Source organism: Schistocerca americana, chromosome 2 (assembly GCF_021461395.2).
Source record: "Schistocerca americana isolate TAMUIC-IGC-003095 chromosome 2, iqSchAmer2.1, whole genome shotgun sequence".
Classification (NCBI taxonomy): domain Eukaryota; kingdom Metazoa; phylum Arthropoda; class Insecta; order Orthoptera; family Acrididae; genus Schistocerca; species Schistocerca americana.
Genome location: NC_060120.1, coordinates 273,234,358 through 273,257,894, shown reverse-complemented (window position 1 = coordinate 273,257,894; position 23,537 = coordinate 273,234,358). Strand labels below are relative to the sequence as shown.

Below are 23,537 nucleotides of genomic sequence, written 5' to 3'. Positions count from 1 at the left end.
TTTTGCAATGTAAGCTAATGGTAATATGAAAAAAAAAACAAATTTATGTGATTAAAACTAGGAATTGATAACCAAGTGGTATTCTGTAAAATGCTGCTAAAATGGAACATCATAGGTTAAAAAGGATCGAGAAGTGCAATCTAGAACACATTTACAAGTTCCGACACAACTCTGCAACGTCACGTACGGCATATGTCACACCACACCCAGGCTATACCTGTTTCCCAGAAACCTTGTCATTTAGCTCAAGACAAGTACTCCACAATGAAAAAAGGAATCTACGAATTGCTTCAGGCAGGAGTAATCTGCAGATCCAGTAGTTCCTGGGTTTCACCACTGCATCTTGTTAAGAAAAAAGATGGAACATGGGAGAGTGTATGATGATTATCTTGCACTAAACAACCACACTATACCTGACTGCTATCCCATTCAGTATTCAAGATGACCATTTCCACTGTTACAGATTTCAAGAAAGCTTATTATCAAATTCTGGAAGTGCCTCAGGACATTCAGAAAGCAGCCATAACACAACATGTATTGTGTTGTTCAAATAGCCATGAATGCCTTTAGTGTTAAAGAATGCTGTGCAAACATGGCAAAGATTTGTGGATGCGGTATTATGTGGACTAATTTATTGTTTCAGCTACTTGGGCAATGTGCTAGTGTTTTCACAAACAGCAAGAGAACATAAAGAATATTTGCAAATTGTGTTCAGTAGATGGCAAACTTTGGTTTAATAGCGAAAAAAGATAAGTGCATGCTTCGTAAACAACAAGTGCAATTTTTTAGGCCACGCAGTTTCTGCAGCAGCCATCGTTCACTTCAAATGCAAGTGGAAGCAATACAAAACATTCCTCACCCCACTGACTTTGAACAGTTATATTTTTAGGGATGGTATTTTTTTTCTGTAAGCAGTATGTTCCTGGTTTGAAATCAAATGTTGGAGTTGCACCACAGAGCTTGTAGCGCAATTAAACTAGTCAAAGACAGATATGATTGACTGAGTATTAAAAAATACTGTCACTCATGGACTAGAGCATATGTGAAGAGCTGGCAAGTAGAAGTTATCCGCAATGTATGTAAGCCAATAAGTCAGTTTTCTGAAACCACATAGTGTTTTTCCTGTGTACCCACTGACTTATTGGACCCACTGTACCCAGTCGAAAGATTCCGATATTTCTTTATGTCAGTATACTGATACATCCGTTGGTGGAAGCTACACCTATTACAGACATTTGCATGGAAATATTTCCATACTACATCATGTGGTTCAGCTTCCTGGCACAGGTAGCAACGGACCAAGGATGACAGTTTGTCTCATTGTTATTCTGGGAACTTGCCAAGTTGTCTGGTTTCCACCTCCACCACCAAACAAATATTTACCACCCCACTAGCAACCAGATGGTGGAGCACTATCACAGGATGCTAAAAGCAGTTCTTATGTGCAATGATACAACTGGGATGGTGGCATTGCCAGTTAGTGTTACCCGGCCCCGCACCACAGCCAAGCAGGATACACAGGGAGACACATCAGCCAAGGTAATCACTGGTGAAACACTACAGCTCCCGTCAGAATTTTTTGTGCTGCAGCAGTGCCCCTCCACACAGGAATTTATGTTTTAGTGTAGCAAGTGAAACATCTATCTCTAAGCTTTGCCCTACACTGGCATCACACCTCACAGAAGACAACATTTTTATTCATAAGGACTTACAGTGTTCACTCACGTAATGTTTAGGACAGACACATTGCACCAATGCACTGGCTCTGGTCACATTACGCAGCCCTTTATCAACTTTGAATTGCAATGATCATTCTGCGAAAATTCTATACAATGATAAACCAGAAACAGTGTCACTTGAAGGGTAATACAGGCGTACCTTACCCACTGACACCCACCAACTCAGCACCACTCTCATTCATCATCACACACAATGAGTGATCTGCAGATAGCAATGACACCTACAGCACCATCGCTTAGCCAGGACACACAATTTCCACAACCCTCAATGTCTCTCCATACCAAGGTTGGTCGTCAAGTTCTCCACAAATTTCCATACATTCTCAGTGCTCCACCCTATCATGAGAGAAAAGGGATGGGATGTGTGGGATTAGATGTGCTTCGAGTTTGATGTATAATCTTTGGCAAGCACATTACAATCTTTAGACTTGTAAAGCAACTTTCAGTTAATATTTAGATCATGTATGCAAACCAGTTCTCTGTTGTGAGTGGATGAGGAACGTATATTTGCAAACATGAATAAATTTTGGTTCTCATTTAGCTTGCTTATATGTGTGGTGTTTGTTGCGGTAATGTACCCACAATATTAAGTGCTAAAGGGAATATCAAGATGGGGTCATAACACAGGCTGCAATGTTCTCTATGAAACTGCTGTGCCTGGTGGGTAAGTACGGATGACATGATGAGTAAAATGGGAAGTTGCACGAGAGGACCTGATGGTCAGTCATAATCTAACCAGGATAGGTAGACAAAAAAATAAAATTGCTAACTCCATTGTATAACAACTTTTTAATTAAAAGAATATAAAATGTACATGGATTACTTACTTTTAATAGAACCAATTTATAGATAAAGCAATTCTTTGTAAGGTGGAAGTGAATGGTTTTTTTTTTTTAATACAACATTTCTGTAGTATGAAGTTTATTTTTTAAAAATAGTGTCTCTATAGTACTTCAGCTCTTCAATGCTTTCTCGTATGTCGTCCAGTGCTCTGTGCTTCAACTGCTTCTTTGGCATTGCCCTGAATTCATTAGGATACCAACGTCTGAAACATTAAAAACAATAACAACATTAATAATAGTACAGCAATAATGGAAAATCCCGGATGGAGAAAACATGTAAAATAAGGGAAAGGCAACCACTGACATATAGTGGATCAATGCGTGGCACACACAAACACATAACAGAAAACAGTATTCACACTACCCTTAGAGTTCCTCTTTGTCTAGTAAAAGTACACGCAGACACGCAAACATATGCCCTGCAATGCGTGCAGAAAGGAACAAGAAAAAGATATTACAACTTCTTATACCATTCTGAGATAATGTCAGTCTATAGTAAGTATTTTGCTCAAACCTGCATAGCTCTTTAAGTGATGAAACATCCACATTTCTGTAGTGTAGATAGTTATTCACTTCTGGCATATGATATTGAAGGAATAAACGATCCATATAAATAGTATTGCCTGCAACTGGGCATTTCCCTATAAAGAAAAAAAAAAAAACAGTCTTGTTCCTTGACAGCAATATTATACAACTACTTCCACTGAATTACACACACACACACACACACACAGAAATTTACTGATACAAAATAAAGGTGCTATTTTAAACTCTCTAACACAAGCCATACTTCTCAAATATGCATTACGCTTTATTGGTATGTTGTGTGACATTTCATAAGTAATCAGAGCCGAACAATCACTCAGCAAGAACAGGGTAGGATTAAGGATTGTTGAAAAATGTAGTATAACATTTCATTCTGAACAGAAACTCATGCCACAATGCCATTAGCTGTGTTTCTGTGTGGGCAAAGGAATCCTTGCTTTCCATGGTATACATTGATAACTTCATATCTGCGATCTCATTGTCATAGAGTGCTCAGTTAAGTCCCTGTTATCAAAAGGAAGGCACAAGGATCTCTAGTTCTGTCTTAATCTGAAGCGGTATGAAGTGAAATTAAGAAACGGGTCACAAATACAGAAAATCATAACGATCCTTTTTTTATTGAAAGCAAACAGTGGTAACAAATGATTAAAAAATAATAATTAAACATCAAAACCAAATTGTTTTTTAATTACAATGAGCCAACATATAAAATAAAACAATCATACAGGTTCACATGCAGCTGAATCAAAGGGCATCACAGGTAGGTTATGAAGGAAACTGTCAATCATGAGTGTCGACAGTATTGTGATACCATTTTCAAGTATTTGTTAACATTGTGTACCTAGTTAACATCCTGTACATACCAGAACATAGGGTTTACAGAGGTTAAAGGATATTAATTTAGAATTTTTAAAGGTATGTAGGCACTCTTGTCCTCATGAGTAAATCAAAAGAAAACAACTCATAATGGAATCATAATAGCAAGTTCCCTCAATTCTGCAATTCACCATAGTCTGCAGAGAATAAATGCTTACATAAGACACAGCTTCCTCACAGAATAGTTCAATAGAGACCCCTAAAATCTGTGCATAAATTTACGGAAAAAATGTAGGTATTGGCTCTTCTCAACAATGATCATGTTGCAATCCTGGGTTAAACCATTTGAGGTAACAGTTCCAGTCATCTGATGTTTATTGTACAATCTTTAGAAAATTTTCATTTTCGCAGTAATAAGCTCCTTCCATTGAAGTGAACTACATTTCCAGTATCCCCACAATGTGGCCATGAAAAATTAGGGTGCAGGTTGTCTGTGTTACTTGTGATGAAGCAAGCTGGGATATTTTTACTTCCCCTCTTGTTTTGACATCTGGCTCCTTAAATCCATTTTTTCACTTTTAACTAATTACCACTAACATATGCGAGTATAATCTGTATTTTCAAAAAAGAGAAAGAAAGGTCGGCCCTCAGTTTTAAAGAATATAACACTAGATCTAATTTTGTGCTTAGTTATATGTATGCAATTGATTTTCTAATTTATTTTCACTATTCCTAGTTAGTATCTTTCACTATAGTGCGAAATCAGTAATTGTTTAGTAACTTAAATTCTATTGTTGACCTATAAACAAGTATGAAGTCTACACTAAGTATAAACATTAGGAGGAACAACTAATACTATTCTTAAAGGAGATATTGGGCTCTATTCGAAAACATGTTGGCAAAACCAGCCCTTCATTAATTCCAAAGTAATTAACAGTTTTGACAAAAATATTGTCTGCGTAACTATATATGTTAATTTCACGATTTAAAAAAATTATTTGGCTTTACCCTTGTAGCAGAAGAAACTATGAAAAACGACCAATTTTTCGATGTATTCAGTTGGTTTAATGAGTTAAGTTTTAATTGTAATTTCTGTAAATTAAACTTCGAACAATGTGTAGTTTCAGCACCTATTATTGTGAGGATATATAAGGTTTTGGTCCCAAGACAGTCAGTCCGCAGCAGAGTTTCAGACGAGGAACCTGCCTTTGGTTAGAATGACAACATTGCATCAACTTAACTGTGAAATAAGTGTTACAAATTTAGGCCATGTGTTAAAACAATGATAGTGTCTGCTCCATACGTACCTTTCTGTTCTTTAAGAACTGTGAACTTTGTGGTTAGGTTTTTACTGCCCATAGATGTTCAATAGTAAACTATTGTAGCAGTCTGTGGAGGTTTGCCCGCAAACTGAGACTTATTGCAAGTTAAACAATAGTGCACTGGCCATAAAACTGTGTATTATTGGGGGGTTGTGACAGTGCTCAGTCTGCTTTGTTTATTTCTTCGTTTGTTGTCCTCGGTGTCGACTTACTGCGTTGCTACACTGGCTGAAAAATGGGTAGTGAAAGTACAACAGACTGCTTTAAATGATGTAGCCGACAGAGGCACATTTGTGTTTCGCTGTCTTTTACTTTCACTTTTCACAGCCCCCAGTATTACACAGTTATATGGCCAGTGCACTATTGTTTAACTTTCAATAAGCCTCATTAATAGCAAATTTATTGTTCTTTGTTCCAGTACTACCACTTCAAGCTCATAACTCCTCAGAACACAAACATAAGTTTTTTTAGATAATATATAGGTCTAATAATGCAGTGTTAGATGATTTGTACCTCACAAAAATATTACTCTTTCTGTTAAGCTCTCATTCCCAGCTGCAGTGTCATGAATTGCACAATATACAAAGTACCCAATGTTGCCTAGTTCAACAATAGATCATCAAGATAGTTACACCACATTTATTTGTATACAGTTATCTTTTTCATTAATCATGTCTGTCAACTCCATTATTTCACTTACATTTCTTACCTTGTTAGCTAGTGGAGTGTATTCTCAAAAAATATCCCTACTGCAGAGACAAGCTCCCCAACCATTAAGACCCTAACATTATTCATTGTTTTATATTTCATTATTGTTTCATTATCTAATAAGTAACACCTGCTCTGCTTATTCAGTGCAAAACTGACTCAACTGAAAATCACTTCACACTTCCTTATGCTAAGGCAAACAACTCTCATTACTGATCATACAAAATTATCACTTAGAAAAACTATTATTTGCTTGACATTATAGCCTGAATGGTGATGTATAAATCTTGCTTATTCTTTCCAAACATTACTCCAAGGCAACAATGTTTAAAGTTGTAATTTTTTTATGTTAGACAAGGCTGTACCATGACACACTTCTATATTTCTATATACTATATATTTTCTCAGATCTCATATTTAAGATTGTTTAAACTACATATTGCCTCTGCTGCTGCACCAAATTATACTAATTTCACACATGAGCTGATTACTTCAGATGTTAATTATTCTCTACATATGTTGACATCTTTCATTTTCAGTTTACCTTACCTCTTTGACATAAATTCTTTAACAGAACCACTTTATTTTCTTCCATTCTCTTATGATTACATTACTTATGACTAACATACCATACCATACAGGGTGTTACAAAAAGGTACAGCCAAACTTTCAGGAAACATTCCTCACACACAAAGAAAGAAAATTGTTATGTGGACATGTGTCCGGAAACGCTTACTTTCCATGTTAGAGCTCATTTTATTGCTTCTCTTCAAATCACATGAATCATGGAATGGAAACACACAGCAACAGAACGTACCAGCGTGACTTCAAACACTTTGTTACAGGAAATGTTCAAAATGTCTTCCGTTAGCGAGGATACATGCATCCACCCTCCATTGCATGGAATCCCTGATGCGCTGATGCAGCCCTGGAGAAAGGCGTATTGTATCACAGCCGTCCACAATACGAGCACGAAGAGTCTCTACATTTGGTATCGGGGTTACGTAGACAAGAGCTTTCAAATGCCCCCACAAATGAAAGTCAAGAGGGTTGAGGTCAGGAGAGCGTGGAGGCCATGGAATTGGTCCACTTGTACCAATCCATTGGTCACCGAATCTGTTGTTGAGAAGCGTACGAACACTTCGACTGAAATGTGCAGGAGCTCCATTGTGCATGAACCACATTTTGTGTCATACTTGTAAAGGCACATGTTCTAGCAGCACATGTAGAGTATCCTGTATGAAACCATGATAACGTGCTCCATTGAGTGTAGGTGGACGAAACTAAAATGAGCTCTAACATGGAAATTAAGCGTTTCCGGACACATGTCCACATAACATCTTTTCTTTATTTGTGCATGAGGAATGTTTCCTGAAAGTTTGCACGTACCTTTTTGTAACACCCTGTATATATATATATGAATATAATAGAGGGAAACATTCCTCGTGGGAAAAATACAGGGTGATTCAAAAAGAATACCACACCTTTAGGAATTTAAAACTCTGCAACGACAAAAGGCAGAGCTAAGCACTATCTGTCGGCGAATTAAGGGAGCTATAAAGTTTCATTTAGTTGTACATTTGTTCGCTTGAGGCACTGTTGACTAGGCGTCAGCGTCAGTTGATGCTAAGATGGCGACCGCTCAGCAGAAAGCTTTTTGTGTTATTGAGTACGGCAGAAGTGAATCGACGACAGTTGTTCAGCGTGTATTTCGAACGAAGTATGGTGTTAAACCTCCCGATAGGTGGTGTATTAAACGTTGGTATAAACAGTTTACAGAGAATGGGTGTTTGTGCAAAGGGAAAAGTTCTGGACGGCCGAGAACGAGTGATGAAAATGTAGCATGCATCCAGCAAGCATTTGTTCGCAGCCCAGGAAAATCGAGTCGCAGAGCTAGCAGAGAGCTGCAAATTCCACAATCAACTGTATGGAGAGTCCTACGAAAAAGGTGAGTTATGAAACCTTATCGTCTGAAATTGGTTCAAGCACTGTCTGCAGCTGATAAGATTAAAAGAATCGATTTCTGTGATTTTATCCTTGCTCAAACGGAATCAGATGAATCTTTCGTTTCAAAGATTGTGTTTAGTGATGAAGCAACTTCCACACTAACGGGAAAGTCAACCGTCACAATGTCTGTATATGGGGCACTGAGAATCTGCGGGAAACAACTCAGTATGAACGTGACTCGCCTAAGGTGAACGTTTTCTGTGCCATTTCAGCCAATAAAGTTTTTGGTCCCTTTTTCTTCTAAGGTGCTACTGTAACTGGACTACAGTATCTGGAGATGTTAGAGAATTGGCTGTTCCCTCAGCTCGAACAAGAAGCACAACAATTCATATTTCAGCAGGATGGAGCGCCACCACATTGGCACTTATCTGTCCGTAACTACCTGAACGTCAACTACCCGAGGCGATGGATCGGCCGCCAGGCAGCCCGTGACAGAGCACTTCATCACTGGCCTCCAAGAAGCCCTGATCTTACCCCCTGCGATTTTTTCGTATGGGGGTATGTTAAGGATATGGTGTTTCGGCCACCTCTCCCAGCCACCATTGATGATTTGAAACGAGAAATAACAGCAGCTATCCAAACTGTTGCGCCTGATATGCTACAGAGAGTGTGGAACGAGTTGGAGTATCGGGTTGATATTGCTCGTGTGTCTGGAGGGGGCCATACTGAACATCTCTGAACTTGTTTTTGAGTGAACAAAAACCTTTTTAAATACTCTTTGTAATGATGTATAACAGAAGGTTATATTATGTTTCTTTCATTAAATACACATTTTTAAAGTTGTGGTATTCTTTTTGAATCACCCTGTATATCTAAAAACAAAGATGGTTATAATAGAGGGAAACATTCCACGTAGGAAAAATATATCTAAAAACAAAGATGATGTGACTTACCAAATGAAAGTGCTGGCAGGTCGACAGACACACAAACAAACACAAACATACACACGAAATTCAAGCCATGTCTGCTTGTGTCTGTGTATGTGCGGATGGATATGTGTGTGTGTGTGAGAGAGTGTATACCTGTCCTTTTTTCCCCCTAAGGTAAGTATTTCCGCTCCCGGGACTGGAATGACTCCTTACCCTCTCCCTTAAAACCCACAACCTTTCGTCTTTCCCTCTCCTTCCCTCTTTCCTGATGAAGCAACCGTTTGTTGCAAAAGCTTGAATTCTGTGTGTATGTTTGTGTTTGTTTGTGTGTCTATCGACCTGCCAGCGCTTTTGTTTGGTAAGTCTCATAATCTTTGTTTTTTATATATATATATATATATATATATATATATATATATATATGTCTAAAAAGAAAGATGATGAAACTTACCAAACAAAAGCGCTGGCAGGTCGATAGACACACAAACAAACACAAACATACACACAAAATTCTAGCTTTCGCAACCAATGGTTGCCTCGTCAGGAAAGAGGGAAGGAGAAGGAAAGACAGAAGGATATGGGTTTTAAGGGAGAGGGTAAGGAGTCATTCCAATCCCGGGAGCGGAAAGACTTACCTTAGGGGGAAAAAAGGACAGGTATACACTCGCACACACACACATATCCATCCACACATACACAGACACAAGCAGACATTTGTAAAGGCAAAGAGTTTGGGCAGAGATGTCAGTCGGGGCAGATGTACAGAGGCAAAGATGAAGTTGAGAGACAGGTGAGGTATGAGCGGCGGCAAATTGAAATTAGAAATTAGCGGAGATTGAGGCCTGGCGGATAGCGAGAAGAAAGGATATGCTGAAGGGCAAGTTCCCATCTCCGGAGTTCTGACAGGTTGGTGTTAGTGGGAAGTATCCAGATAACCCGGACGGTGTAACACTGTGCCAAGATGTGCTGGCCGTGCACCAAGGCATGTTTAGCCACAGGGTGATCCTCATTACCAACAAACACTGTCTGCCTGTGTCCATTCATGCGAATGGACAGTTTGTTGCTGGTCATTCCCACATAGAACGCTTCACAGTGTAGGCAGGTCAGTTGGTAAATCACGTGGGTGCTTTCACACGTGGCTCTGCCTTTGATCGTGTACACCTTCCGGGTTACAGGACTGGAATAGGTGGTGGTGGGAGGGTGCATGGGACAGGTTTTACACCGGGGGCGGTTACAGGGGTAGGAGCCAGAGGGTAGGGAAGGTGGTTTGGGGATTTCATAGGGATGAACTAAGAGGTTGCGAAGGTTAGGTGGACGGCGGAAAGACACTCTTGGTGGAGTGGGGAGGATTTCATGAAGGATGGATCTCATTTCAGGGCAGGATTTGAGGAAGTCGTATCCCTGCTGGAGGGCCACATTCAGAGTCTGATCCAGTCCCGGAAAGTATCCTGTCACAAGTGGGACACTTTTGTGTTTCTTCTGTGCGAGGTTCTGGGTTTGAGAGGACGAGGAAGTGGCTCTGGTTATTTGCTTCTGTACCAGATCGGGAGGGTAGTTGCAGGATGCGAAAGCTGTTGTCAGGTTGTTGCTGTAATGGTTCAGGGATTCCGGACTGGAGCAGATTCGTTTGCCACGAAGACCTAGGCTGTAGGGAAGGGACCGTTTGATGTGGAATGGGTGGCAGCTGTCATAATGGAGGTACTGTTGCTTGTTGGTGGGTTTGATGTGGACAGACGTGTGAAGTTGGCCATTGGAAAGGTGGAGGTCAACATCAAGGAAAGTGGCATGGGATTTGGAGTAGGACCAGGTGAATCTGATGGAACCAAAGGAGTTGAGGTTGGAGAGGAAATTCTGGAGTTCTTCTTCACTGTGAGTCCAGATCATGAAGATGTCATCAATAAATCTGCACCAAACTTTGGGTTGGCAGGCTCGGGTAACCAAGAAGGCTTCCTCTAAGCGACCCATGAAATGGTTGGCGTACGAGGAGGCCATCCTGGTACCCATGGCTGTTCCCTTTAATTGTTGGTATGTCTGGCCTCCAAAAGTGAAGAAGTTGTGGGTCCAGATGAAGCTGCCTAAGGTAATGAGGAAAGAGGTTTTAGGTAGGGTGGCAGGTGATCGGCGTGAAAGGAAGTGCTCCATCGCAGCGAGGCCCTGGACGTGCGGGATATTTGTGTATAAGGAAGTGGCATCAATGGTTTCAAGGGTGGTTTCTGGGGATAACGGATTGGGTAAGGATTCCAGGTGTTTGAGAAAGTGGTTGGTGTCTTTGATGAAGGATGGGAGACTGCATGTAATGGGTTGAAGGTGTTGATCTACGTAGGCAGAGATACGTTCTGTGGGGGCTTGGTAACCAGCTACAATGGGGCGGCCGGCATGATTGGGTTTGTGAATTTTAGGAAGAAGGTAGAAGGTACGGGTGCGGGGTGTCGGTGGGGTCAGGAGGCTGATGGAGTCAGGTGAAAGGTTTTGTAGGGAGCCTAAGGTTCTGAGGATTCCTTGAAGCTCCACCTGGACATCAGGAACGGGATTACCTTGACAAACTTTGTCCCCCTACAAAACCTTTCACCTGACTCCATCAACCTCCTGACCCCACCGACACCCCGCACCCGTACCTTCTACCTTCTTCCTAAAATTCACAAACCCAATCATCCCGGCTGCCCCATTGTAGCTGGTTACCAAGCCCCCACAGAACGTATCTCTGCCTACGTAGATCAACACCTTCAACCCATTACATGCAGTCTCCCATCCTTCATCAAAGACACCAACCAGTTTCTCAAACGCCTGGAATCCTTACCCAATCCGTTACCCCCCAGAAACCATCCTTGTAACCATTGATGCCACTTCCTTATACACAAATATCCCGCACGTCCAGGGCCTCGCTGAGATGGAGCACTTTCTTTCACGCCGATCACCTGCCACCCTACCTAAAACCTCTTTCCTCATTACCTTAGGCAGCTTCATCTGGACCCACAACTTCTTTCCATTGCAGTCACACATACAGGTGTTGCTCTTTTGTGTCACAGATCACCAAGACTCTAGAAAAATAACCCAAAAAATGACTGCTTTGATATGAATGTGAATGCACCTCGTTGTTATCTTGAAGTTGCTGGCTGCTGAGAAAAAACTGATTTACGGACGTAAGGCTGTTTGCCCAAGGCACAGTTCTCCACCCAATGTTTCATCAGCCAATCCTGGAGTCATCATCAGAGGCTTTAGACTCAGAAAGCTGTTACAAATTTGAACAAACTCGCCAAGCTGAACTGTTTATACATACATATCCGTGCAACAGTTGGTTCTGCACACTTTTCTTTTTGGTTTAAACACTATATCAATACCATATTTTTTGAGTACTTTGCTGATGCAGTCTGTGACAGTTTTTACAAATGAAAGAAAAACTTTCCCTTTACTTTGTCCTTTCTCACTAGAAGCGCCAGATCTCTTAGGGTGTAGTGCCCTACTTGACTCTGTCATACTGACCATTTCTTCCAAAGGCTTTTCTTAAATAATTGAGCTAGTCCTCTAAGTAATGAGTTTTCTTTAAAAAAACCTTGTTTATAAGTTCAGTTGTATGATTGTTTTTAAGTGTAGTCGCATGAGTAGGACTAAAAAATTAAATGTTCTCATTAATGTTAGCACTAATCGTGTTTACATATCCTGCGAACTGACTTGTTCCACATCATTTCAATAAAAGAATCGTTCAGATAGGGTGTGTTCGTGGACAAGGAAAAAAAAAATCCTGGATTTCCCGGTTAAAAATACACTTTCTCCCAGGTGAAAATAAACTTTTTCCTTGTTAAGTGATAGTATACTTTTTCTCAGAACTGTAAAATTATCAATCCTTTGAATGGTTATGGTTATATACACCGGCATAGAACTTCCCTGCACTCGAGAAAACAAAACTCAAGGAAAAAAAAAAACATGTTTTGGAAACATGTACACATGCATTAACATGTACACTGCATATATTCATACTACGAAAGTATAAATTAATTCCACCAAACACCGCATGTTACTTTCCGAAGCACTGAAATTGAGATTGCAATGTAATTTTGTAAGCCAGTCAAGATGTCGTCAAGCCACTCACATATTTGGGAACCAATCCCATATGCTCGTACCTTAGTTAGGAGTCTGCAGTGGGGCACAGAGTCAAACACTTTCCGGAAGTCAAGGAATATGGCATCCGTCTGATACCTTTCATCCATGGTTTGCAAGATATCATGTGAAAAAAGGGCGAGTTGCGTTTCGTAGGAGCGATGCTTTCTAAAACCGTGCTGATGCATGGACAGCAACTTCTCTGTCTCAAGGAAATTCATTATATTCGAACTGAGAATATGTTCGAGAATCCTGCAACAAACCGATGTTAAGGATATTGGTCTGTAGTTTTGAGGATCCGTCCTTCTACATTTCTTATATACAGGCGTCACCTGCGCTTTTTTCCTGTCGCTTGGGACTTTACATTGGGCAAGAGATTCGCGATAAATGCTAGCTAAGTAAGGAGCCAACGCAGTAGAGTACTCTCTGTAAAACTTAATTGGAGTCCCATCAGGACCTGGCGATTTATTTATTTATTTTCAACCCATTCAGCTGCTTGACAACCCCAGGGATGTCTATCACTATGTCCTCCATAAGGGAATCTGTATGAGACTCAAACAGCGGTATGTTTGTACGCTCCTCCTGTGTGAAAGATTTCTCAAATGCTAAGTTTAAAATTTCAGCTTTTGTTTTGCTGTCTTCCGTTGCCAGGTCATACTGATCAGTGAGTGACTGGATGGAAGCCTTCGACCTGCTTACCGATTTTACATAAGACCAAAATTTTCTTGGGTTTTCAGCAAGATCTTTTGCTAAGGTATGACAGTGGTAATGGTTGTATGCTTCGCGCATCACTCTTTTTACAGCAGCTAGAGTCTCTACTAACTTTTGCCCGTCCTCGTTCTCCCGATCTTTCTTGTACCGCGAGTGCAACTCTTTGCTTCCTGAGCATTCTCCGAATTGCGCTGTTAAACCACGGTGGGTCTTTTCCGTCGGTAACCCACTTTTTCGGCACATACTTCTCCAATGCGTGATTTACAATGTGTTTCAAATTTGCCCATAATTCTTCCACGTCCATCGTACCAGAAATAAATGAAGTCGATCCATTTACTAAGTGCTTATCTGCTCTTTCTAGTAAGAATACTCTCCTAGCCTTCTTGACCAACTTTTTAACTTTCGTAACCAAAGTCGTAACGACAACATCATGATCGCTAATCCCTGTCTCATCACTTGACACCGTCGATGAGGTCTGGTCGGTTTGTGGCTACCAGATCTAAAATATGTCCATTACACGTTGGCTGTCGATTTAGCTATTCAAGACAGTTTTCGGATAATGTGTTCAAAAGTAATTCACATGATGGCTTGTCTTTACCGCCTGTAATGAATCAGTGGAAAAGATTAATAAAAGCCATGTTTCTTTAGCAAACCGACAAAAATAACTTCATTGTTCTGCAAGGCAGTTAATGCTTGACTGTCAGAAAAGTGGAAATAAAATAAAATTTAAAACTAATAACATATTTTAGCCTTCAGTAATTCTGTGAATGTATTTTAATTCACTTGATAGCTCCAGGCCACAGAAATCCATTTTGACAAGACAACAATCGGACTTGTATAGGATTGCAGATGCAATTGTTATCATGCTGAAACAATTACCACAGCATTGTGGTAATCATTAGCTAGTGTAATGTGGTGTGTTACATTATGCAATTGATATACTTTATTTGATCAGCCTACCAGATATCGCAGATGTTAAAAAACGTATTTTTGACTCGTGTTTGTATTTTTTTTCCATAACTTCCAATTGAATCTAAAAGTGGAAATTTATACTGAAGTTTGATATCATAAAGGTCTATTAACTGTGAATTTTTCAGATTTTTATCTGGTCCCACACAAAGATATTGCAGGCCACAAAATGGAAAATTTTTAAAAAAATCCATTTTTTAAAATAGTGTATTTTTTTAAGTGTGAGCTGCTCACCGTTGATACTCTAGTAACTATACTATACAGTGTAATAGCAGGGAAAAAAGGTTAAAGCTGAGAAATTAATCTCTATTTGGAAAACTACTGTTCAAAAACTGAGGTTTTATTAATTTGTGGCTGATAACTTTGAACTATTAAAAATATATTAAAGAATACATTCAGCTAAGTGATAATGATGTCAATTTGTAGCCCAGAGTGTGTTGAACTAAGTGCATTTTATCTGAAAGGCTTAGGACAATCCACTACTGAAAAATTGTAAAAAAATGTTGATGCTCGCAAATACAAAAAAACGCATGCAGCCTGGAACAAATACGGCAGAATGTCGTTCTCTAATACTGAAAAAGCTGTTAATACAAATGGTACCCAAGACTGGTGTGGTTTCTTGATCTGATTACGTGTATTTTGTCATTGTCTGTTAGATAAAACGAAATAGGCCTGCCTAATATCGCAGCAGATGTAACACACATCAAATAAATGAGACTTTTGGCACAAATGGTAATTTTTATAACACGATAGAATATAACTCACGGAGTACCAATATGAAATGCCTATTTGGCCTACTACAAGCAAAAAGCTTGACTTTAGGAAATAGTTTCACATTTTATTCATACGCTCCAGCTTCTCAAGCATGAGATCGAAAAACAGCAGTATGAAATTTTTATATAAATTTGGAATAGTCATATTCTTCCGTAATTTGTGTGATGTCACTGTTTCATCTTCTTCCTCGTTCTAAAAAACAGTCTTTCCATCACTAATTCTGTTACTATTCCTTCCAGTGTCAAAACTTATTCTCCGGTTAACTTCACTAACCCTGCCACAATCAGCAGTTTAGTTATCTCGCATTTATTCTCCAGATAGGCATTATTACGTGTTCTTCCAAAGTGTTTTCCACGCTACTTCCAGAATAGAATTTAAGCTAGCCAAAAATGTTCTGTTAAAATTTCATTTTCTTGGATACAACAAGAAGATAATAAGTAATCTTTCTTACCTGTTATTCCTGGTAGTCTGTGAATCTGTGGATGTCACAAGTAATTATAAAAATGCTGATCGTTCACAAACCAAGTCAACCACATAAACAGTGATTAGCATTCACCCATTCAGCTTTATCCCGCTCATCTTGTATAGGTTCATCACCTTTTGTCTGCAGTAAAGTTTATTTCTAGATGTGATGGGGATTCCCCTGGCAGAGACATCACATGCACTATGCACACATTCAAAAATCAACTTATGATTCAATCGGAAATCAACTTAGAATGTGTTCATAAACCAACAGGGGTCCATTTCAAAATCGTCCGATTAATCAATAGACCAACGTCCACAGTATGCTAGGCGCTTTGTGAAACAAAACTGCTGCCCGAGGAAGATACCCTTGTTAGCCTCCCACCCCCTAAATCTGGACCTGTTGTGCCTGCATGAATCTGGCAGTTTGGGCGCACCAGTAAAATTTTCCGGGTAGCATCTTGCTGCTACTGCTTATACAGCTAACAGCCACACTTCTGTAGCCAGAAACGGGAGAAGGTACCCCCCCCCCCCCCCTCCCCTATGTTTTATTGCCGCAGTATTATTCCGCAGTAGCGAGATACAGTAATATCCTTTATTAGAGTACTGATCAGTCAAAATTACAAAAATTTAACAGTAAAACAATAAGATGTTCCTGGAATTCTAAAAAATTCCTGGGTTATTCCCGGTTTTCTCCCGGATGAAAAAATTTTTGGGGTTTTTCACGCATCTCCCGGGTCGTATATACACACTGTCAGATGATCTATGGACCATGTAATTAACTCAAATTCATTTAGCCCTGTCCACCAGTGTTTTGATCACTCCTCTTTCCTGCTTGAGATGCTGTCTGCAATTTCTGTAAGTAGGCTTTCAATCACCATCTCAGTAAAATAACTGGGAAAGCCTGCATTCTATGAGTATTATGTACTACAAAACATACTGTAAAATTAAAATAATGTACTCAGTTTGCCAAAGAGTATCATGTGAGATGGTTTGAACTTTAGTTTTCTACCTGATACACAATTATCTTATTTTTTTTATACCTTTTGTCATGAGAGGCAAGTTATCTTCATAGTATTCAGAGTTACTTGCTGAAAGAACTAATGAATAAATACATGGAATTCAAGACCTGATTGTTCTGGGTTAATCATAGGTGGGAAAATTATTTGAAAATAAAAATTTGTGTTGTTAATATTCAGCAATTCAAATGCGTAACATATACATTATGACTAAACTTCACATTGCTGTAAGGTCAGGATGGAGACTTTTACCACCAAAGAGAATTCAGTTTTTTCTCAGCAGCCAGCAACTTCAAGATAACAACGAGGTGCATTCACATTCACAAGTCAGTTTACAGGATATGTAAACACGATTAGTGCTAACATTAATGAAAAACATTTAATTTTTTAGTCCTACTCATGCGACTACACTTAAAAACAATCATACAACTAAACTTATAAACAAGGTTTTTTTAAAGAAAACTCATTACTTGGAGGACTAGCTCAATTATTTAAGAAAGGCCTTTGGAAGAAATGGTCAGTATGACAGAGTCAAGTAGGGCACTACACCCTAAGAGATCTGGCGCTTCTAGTGAGAAAGGACAAAGTAAAGGGAAAGTTTTTCTTTCATTTGTAAAAACTGTCACAGACTGCATCAGCAAAGTACTCAAAAAATATGGTACTGATATAGTGTTTAAACCAAAAAGAAAAGTGTGCAGAACCAACTGTTGCACGGATATGTATGTATAAACAGTTCAGCTTGGCGAGTTTGTTCAAATTTGTAACAGCTTTCTGAGTCTAAAGCCTCTGATGATGACTCCAGGATTGGCTGATGAAACATTGGGTGGAGAACTGTGCCTTGGACAAACAGCCTTACGTCCGTAAATCAGTTATCTGCAATATCTACATAATACTGTTTGTAAAATACTGAGTACAACAAATGTTCCAGTTAGGCATCCAATACACATCTCTTTAAGAATTAACTGGTAGATTTTCTTAATGAAGTTGGGAATACTCTCATTTACCTCTGTCTTTCTTTAACACTCCTCTTCCAACTCGCCTTCGCCTTCCCCCCCCCCCCCCCCCCCCCCTCAAGTGCCAACTCCCTCTCTGTCAGAACATAATGCGCCAATCTAATCTAAAGCTAAGTGTGTTGACAAATGAGATCATAATTTGTTAATGGAACTGTTGGCACGGAAATAGCAGGATTTACTTATTGTTACCTGAATATTATTTAACTTAAAAATAACAAAATAATTTACTTGTTGCAACTTCTTGTAATTAGAAAGTATTTACATTTTACTTGCAGCAGGGGTTTATTTGTACAGCATGTTTGCACACACACACACACACACACACACACACACACACACACACACACACACACGCACACATGCACACATACACTTGTAAAATTAAAAAAGCTAAATAGGTATTGCATGTCTTCCTCTTTTGTAAATTTTTTCACACTGTAATAAAATGAAAATGTTACTTTTTTCTGTAATTTGTAAATATAGTTATATATACAAAGAACTTGTACTTCCATTAAAAGAGAACACACACACATGCAGAGACATTATAAGATATATTTTTTTAAATTTTTGCTACTTGTCTTCCTCATTTATAAAATCTTTTTTAAGTATTTTTCTATGTTTGCTTCTGTAGTTCCTAGTGTCTAATCCGTGAACCTTGGTTGTGTTTTATTTCTAAGCTTTAAAGCCATGTAGTATGGTGTATCTTCAAAAAAGCTAACTCTGTGACAAGGCAGCAGTAGTCTTGTTTCATAAGCACATGTGAAAGAATTTCCTTCAAAACGTCATGAGCGTTTTAGCTCAAAGAGGAGTATCTCATACATAAACATGCAATTAATTTTCATCAAGCCATTACGATATATATAAACAAAAAAGGAGCTGTCAACTGACTTCTATGGGCTTCATTAACAATTAATTAATATTAATCTGTTTTACTTTATGTGCATTCACATAGAGTGGAAATAAAGTTAATAGCATTCATAGAGCACCCATTATTGTCTTACACACTTACATGCAAAGTATTTGCTATTCACACATTCAGCACTATGCCCATACACACCATACGGGTGCATGTTATCAGCCGTATGGATGGCATTCAGATTCTATACAGATGTAGCTTTACCAGTCACTGAAATATGTTTTCCTGCATGCTACACGACTGCTGGCAGTAGGATGCCTGTGGTAGTTCCTATTTTGTCTTTATGCAGCAGCAGTTGCGTATTTACAAATGTGCCTTTACTGAAACTGTCATGAACAACAGAAAAGGCCTACTAAGCTTCAAAACAAAACTATATATATAGGGTCCTAGTCTAGTGCTCATTTCCAATAAACATGATGATATTGTCTATCCACAAAACATCAGGCAACCACACAAAGGTTTCTGTACATTCAAAAGGAGGTTTTACAAGAACAATAAAGCCAAATATTGTCATAGATTATAATATGAACAAGACTGGTGTACACTGTGTCAATCACATTAAATCTACTACCCATTAACAAGCAAAACAACGAAGTGGTGGAAAAAAAATTTTTTTTCTACTGAGGATGGTTTTCTACTGTGGATGTACAAGAAAGTCATCAAGCAAAAGAAAGTTAGCATGGATGTCGAAGCACCAGGAGTAGACATTCTATCATTGGAACTAACACCAGCCACTAGCCTAGATAGAAAATTTGGTTGCCATTTTCTGTAAAAGGTACCACTCACTGTCAACAAAGTAAATGTCATGTGCTACATTAAGAAAGAGACTGGCTTGTGGGTAAGGAGAGAAAGCAGACGGTGGAGCAAAGACTGCAATGTTGGACTTAGTGTACCATGATGTGTTCACAACTACCATTTAAAAGCAAGTTCTGTACAAACTACATGTAATTATATTTTATTATAAAATGAGAAATAAATATGCACTAGTGAAGTTATTTCTTTGTTTTTATTTCTATGTGTGCAAATGGATAACTTTTTCTGGGAGGGACTTTTTTCATGTTTTTCGCAATGCTAATACACAAGTACTAATGCAAAGACATTTATAAGTAACCATATTTTGTAATCTATAAAGTATGTATTTTAAAACAATGCTAGATGTGTGCCTTTAAGAGGCTTGACTACTGTGTAATTATTCTTTAAATTTGCTAGAAAACTGTCAGTTCAGCTATGCTATTGTAGAGGAGAGGGGGCAGTGCTGAATGTCTTAACCAACCACTGATTGATTAAAACGTATATGAATACACTACAAACTGTTGAAAGTAACAGTTATCTACAGTCAGGTATGGAAGATTGTTTATGATGAATATTATTACTTGTTGTTGTTATTGTTGTTGTTGTGGTCTTCAGTACAGAGACTGGTTTGATGCAGCTCTCCATGCTACTCTATCCTGTGCAAGCCTCTTCATCTCCCAGTACCTACCGCAACCTACATCCTTCTGAATGTGCTTAGTGTATTCATCTCTTGGTCTCCCTCTACAATTTTTACCCTCCACACTGCCCTCCAATACTAAATTGGTGATCCCTTGATGCCTCAGAACATGTCCTACCAACCAATCCCTTCTTCTAGTCAAGTTGTGCCACAAACTCCTCCTCTCCCCATACCTATTCAGTACCTCCTCATTAGTTATGTGATCTACCCATCTAATCTTCAGCATTCTTCTGTAGCACCACATTTTGAAAGCTTCTATTCTCTTCTTGTTCAAACTATTTATCGTCCATGTTTTATTTCCATACATGGCTACACTCCACACAAATACTTTCAGAAACGACTTCCTGACACTTAAATCAATACTCGATGTTAACAAATTTCTCTTCTTCAGAAACGCTTTCCTTGCCATTGCCGGTCTACATTTTATATCCTCTCTGTTTCGACCATCATCAGTTATTTTGCTACTGAAATAACAAAACTCCATTACTACTTTAAGTGTCTCATTTCCTAATCTAATTCCCTCAGCAACACGAAGACTTAATTCGACTACATTCCATTATCCTCATTTTGCTTTTGTTGATGTTCATCTTATATCCTCCTTCGAAGACTTAATTCGACTACATTCCATTATCCTCGTTTTGCTTTTGTTGATGTTCATCTTATATCCTCCTTTCAAGACACTGTCCAAGTCCTTTGCTGTCTCTGACAGAATTACAATGTCATCGGCGAACCTCAAAGTTTTTATTTGTTCTCCATGGATTTTAATACCTACTCCGAATTTTTCTTTTGTTTCCTTTACTGCTTGCTCAATATACAGATTGAATAACATTGGGGTAGGCTACAACAATGTCTCACTCTGTTCCCAACCACTGCTTCCCTTTCATACCCCTCAACTCTTATAACTGCTATCTGGTTTCTGTACAAATTGTAAATAGCCTTTTGCTCCCTGTATTTTACCCCTGCCACCTTCAGAATTTGAAAGAGAGTATTCCAATCAACATTGTCAAAAACTTTCTCTAAGTCTACAAATGCTAGAAACGTAGGTTTGCCTTTTCTTAATCTTTCTTCTAAGATAAGTCGTAGGGTCAGTATTGCCTCACGTGTTCCAACATTTCTACGGAATCCAAACTGATCTTCCCCGAGGTCGGCTTCTATCAGTTTTTCCATTCGTCTGTAAAGAATTCGCGTTAGTATTTTGCAGCTGTGACTTACTAAACTGATAGTTCGGTAATTTTCACATCTATCAACACCTGCTTTATTTGGGATTGGAATTATTATATTCTTCTTGAAGTCTGAGGGTATTTCGCCTGTATCATACATCTTGCTCACCAGATGGTAGAGTTTTGTCAGGGCTGGCTCTTCCGAGGCTATCAATACTTCTAATGGAATGTTGTCTACTCGAGGGGGCCTTGTTTCGACTCAGATCTTTCAGTGCTCTGTCAAACTCTTCACACAGTATCATATCTCCCATTTCATCTTCATTTACATCTTCTTCCATTTCCATAAAATGTCCTCAAGTACATCACCCTTGTATAGACCCTCTATATACTTCTTATGAACTGTAGATTAAAATTGAAGAAACTGCAAAAAAATGGGAATTTAAGGAGATGGGACCTGGATAAACTGACTAAACCAGAGGTTGTAAAGAGTTTCAGGGAGAGCATAAGGGACCAACTGACAGGAATGGGGGAAAGAAATACAATAGAAGAAGAATGGGTAGCTTTATGGGATGAAATAGCGAAGGCAGCAGAGGATCAAATAGGTAAAAAGACGAGGGCTAGTAGAAACCCTTGGGTAACAGAAGAAATATTGAATTTAATTGATGAAAGAAGAAAATATAAAAATGCAGTAAATGAATCGGGCAAAAAGGAATACAAACGTCTCAAAAATGAGATCGACAGGAAGTGCAAAATGGCTAAGCAGGGATGACTAGAGGACAAATGTCAGGATTTAGAGGCTTATCTCACTAGGAGTAAGATAGATATTGCCTACAGGAAAATTAAAGAGACCTTTGGAGAAAGGAGAACCACTTGCATGAATATCAAGAGCTTTGATGGAAATCCAGTTCAAAGCAAAGAAGGGAAAGCAGAAAGATGGAAGGCGTATATAGGGGGTCTAAACAAGGGTGATGTACTTGAGGACAATATTATGGAAACGGAAGAGGATGTAGATGAAGATGAAATGGGAGATATGGTACTGCGTGAAGAGTTTGACAGAGCACTGAAAGACCTGAGTGGAAAAAAGGCCCCTGGAGTACACAACATTCCATTAGAACTACTGACAACCTTGGGAGAGCCAGTCCTGACAAAACTCTACCATCTGGTGAGTAAGATGTATGAGACAGGCGAAATACCCTCCGACTTCAAGAAGAATGTAATAATTCCAATCCCAAATAAAGCAGGTGTTGACAGATGTGAAAATTACCGAACTATCAGTTTAATAAGCTATCACACTGCAAAATACTAATGCGAATTCTTTACAGATGAATGGAAAAACTGATAGAAGCCGACCTCGCGGAAGATCAGTTTGGATTCCGTAGAAATGTTGGAACACGTGAGGCAATACTGACCCTACGACTTATCTTAGAAGAAAGATTAAGAAAAGGCAAACCTACGTTTCTAGCATTTGTAGACTTAGAGAAAGCTTTTGACAATGTTGATTGGAATACTCTCTTTCAAATTCTGAAGGTGGCAGGGGTAAAATACAGGGAGCAAAAGGCTATTTACAATTTGTACAGAAACCAGATAGCAGTTATAAGAGTTGAGGGGTATGAAAGGGAAGCAGTGGTTGGGAACGGAGTGAGACATTGTTGTAGCCTACCCCAATGTTATTCAATCTGTATATTGAGCAAGCAGTAAAGGAAACAAAAGAAAAGTTCGGAGTAGGTATTGAAATCCATGAAGAAGAAATAAAAACTTTGAGGTTTGCCGATGACATTGTAATTCTGTCAGAGACAGCAAAGGACTTGGAAGAGCAGTTGAACAGAATGGACAGTGTCTTGAAAGGAGGGTATCAGATGAAAATCAACAAAAGCAAAACAAGGATAATGGAATGTAGTCGTATTAAGTCAGGTGATGCTGAGGGAATTAGATTAGGAAATGAGACACTTAAAGTAGTAAAGGAGTTTTGCTATTTGGGGAGCAAAATAACTGATGATGGTCGAAGTAGAGAGGATATAAAATGTAGCCTGGCAATGGCAAGGAAAGCGTTTCTGAAGAAGAAAAATTTGTTAACATCGAG

At 38.9% G+C, this 23,537-nt stretch overlaps 1 protein-coding gene across 3 annotated transcripts in view; it reads right to left on the bottom strand.

Annotated features, from left to right (window-relative positions):
* Positions 1-2,579: 2,579 nt before the first annotated feature.
* LOC124594766 (oligoribonuclease, mitochondrial) overlaps positions 2,580-23,537 on the bottom strand; it is a 68,551-nt gene continuing 47,593 nt past the window's right edge. For all 3 annotated transcript variants that reach the window (XM_047133154.1, XM_047133155.1, XM_047133152.1), the window contains 2 exons: positions 3,096-3,222; positions 2,580-2,784 (listed from right to left, as the gene is read on the bottom strand). In XM_047133154.1, the coding sequence (XP_046989110.1) occupies positions 2,661-2,784; positions 3,096-3,222 (251 nt within the window). In that variant the 3' untranslated portion in view covers positions 2,580-2,660. The remainder of the gene's footprint in view (positions 2,785-3,095; positions 3,223-23,537) is intronic.